Here is a 2180-nt window from a genome sequence, read left to right as displayed (position 1 = left end):
AAATCTTAAAAATGACGATTGATAACCCATGCTACAAATAGTAACATGTAGATGATTGGGAGCATAAGCATCCCAGGTCCACAGTGTTCCGGGCTATGTAGACAGAAGAAAGACATGATCACCGTAGCAATGGTGATGACCATAAGAAAACACGTTTCCCACCGCTTCGCCATTTTGTCGGGGAAGAAGAAAGGATGGATTATGAAGTGGAAATTTGAGAGATGAATTAGAATTTGATGTGAGATTTTATGGAAGAAAATGGGAGGTATTTATAGAATGGAAAGAAGGATAGAGACGTTGGGGAATGATGTGATTCCGTACAAAAGGAAAATTTGAGTGGAAGTAAGATTTGAAAGAAAGTGTATGATAGTGTTGGGAAAAAGAGAGATGTGGAGAATAAAGTTAGGATTTGATTTTTGAAAAAGAGATTTGAAAATATTTTTGAAAATAATGGAATATAGTACAAAAATTAGTGGGAAACAAAAGATAATAATAATCTACTTGTTACCAGTACAGTCTGAGTTTCCTGATTCTGCGCCTGCAAAAAGATTTAACTTTGTACCAATTGTGTCAGTACTATTTATCTGTAAATAAATAAATAGCCTGTGTGAAGTAATAAACAGCATTTGGCGTTTGCGTAAGAATAAATTCAACTGCAAGCCAAATTACTGTATAAGAATAATTCTAAAAACTAAGTATTTCATATATCAGGATCTTTGTTGAAATAAAAATCCATGATTATATGAGACTTTTAATTTTCAGATTGGAGTTTTCTTGAAAAATGATGCGGGCAAATTTTGGGGTATAACAATCTCCTTCATATCTCATTTCTCCCTCATCTCCTTCATCCTTCGTCAACCTTGTAATGTCTCAAAACTCTGTGTCATTTGATAGCTACAGAAGTCACAGAATGAGACAGGAGTGTCATTGCGGTATCGATACTCCATTGATGACGGCCTGGACCGATACAAACCCAGGACGTCGCTTTTTCGGTTGTGGGATGTACAAGGTTCAAGGTTTAAAGAAGTGCAGTAACTTTGTTTGGCTTGACGAGGAAATGAACCCTAGGGCAAAAGAAGTAATTTCAAGCTTAATGCAAAAGTTGAATGAAGAAAAGCAGAGGGTTAAGGATTCAGTCGCAAAAGAAGAAGAATTGAAGATGAAGATGAAACTGATAAAGAAACAGTTGAAGTTTAATTGGGTCATGACCATTGTTGTGCTGGTATCATTAGTTGCAACAATAATTATGAAATGAAGCTGTTAGTACAATTGTTGTTTAGGTCTAATTTGTTGTCTTTGTTTAGGTTCAATTAATGTATAAGTTTAAGGATGTTTAGGTTCAATTTATGTTAACAGTTTATTATTGTAATTGTATGGTGTTGCTTGGTGTTGTCAACCTTGTAATTTGTTGTAACAGTTAATCAATCAATGAAGTTGCTTGGTGTTGTCAAAATGTTACCAAAGTGTAATCAAATTTAGCCAAATTGAACCAAACTAATAACAACCAATCAACAGTTTATTGAACTAAATTGATAACAGTTTATTGGTGTTGGTCAACATGTTACCAAATTTAACCAAACTGATAACAACATGTTACCAACATGTTACCAAATTTTGACATCATCTATTTACAAATTGAAATAACATTTAATCAGTCAACAAAATCTAACCAAAGTGTAATCAAACTGAACCAACAAGTCATCTTTATAGCAGTAAGTTATAAAATTACTTGCATATATGAAATTATCCAAATGATGGCCATTACATAAGTGGTTCAGTAGCAGCAAATTTAAAACATAACATTACAAAATATTGTTTGTCAGCCATATTGTTTTCATTCTGAGATCCAAACTGATTACCATATTGTTTGGCAATGATGACTAATCACTACAAAATACCCAAAATATCATATTGTTTTACAATCACAACAAACTTTCATACTAATGCAACATTGTTACATTAAAAAAGAAAGGCATCACTGCCTCCTAATCCTGAGTTTGTTGAAGTGCCTGAGATCCTTGACCAATCTCAATTGGTTTTTCTTTTCCCTTACTCTTCTTTGCCTTATTGGTTGTCTTAGCTTTTTTTGCCTTGTTGCCCCCTTTAGGTGTCTGCCTATCAGCTGCCCTCTTTCCCTTACAGCTCCTCTTTTTGTGTTCAGCTTGTCCATATTTGTTGCA

At 33.9% G+C, this 2180-nt stretch overlaps 1 protein-coding gene across 1 annotated transcript; it reads left to right on the top strand.

Moving 5' to 3' along the window:
* Positions 1–910: 910 nt before the first annotated feature.
* Positions 911–1337, top strand: LOC131658870 (uncharacterized). Its single transcript, XM_058928120.1, has 2 exons — positions 911–1222; positions 1305–1337. The coding sequence occupies exons 1-2, from the start codon at positions 911–913 to the stop codon at positions 1335–1337; spliced, it is 345 nt and encodes a 114-aa protein (XP_058784103.1).
* The last annotated feature ends 843 nt before the right edge of the window (positions 1338–2180 follow it).

Source organism: Vicia villosa, linkage group LG3, assembly GCF_029867415.1.
Source record: "Vicia villosa cultivar HV-30 ecotype Madison, WI linkage group LG3, Vvil1.0, whole genome shotgun sequence".
NCBI classification, from domain to species: Eukaryota; Viridiplantae; Streptophyta; class Magnoliopsida; order Fabales; family Fabaceae; genus Vicia; species Vicia villosa.
The sequence above is the reverse complement of the archived record's forward strand: the minus strand, read 5'-3'. Positions and strand labels throughout refer to the sequence as shown.

Bases quoted from the DNA above. Each gene is read 5' to 3' on its own strand.
- LOC131658870 (XM_058928120.1), top strand. From the start codon at position 911: ATGAGACAGGAGTGTCATTGCGGTATCGATACTCCATTGATGACGGCC. The intron at 1,223-1,304 runs GTATCATTAGTT...GTCTTTGTTTAG, and splicing joins TCATGACCATTGTTGTGCTG to GTTCAATTAATGTATAAGTT.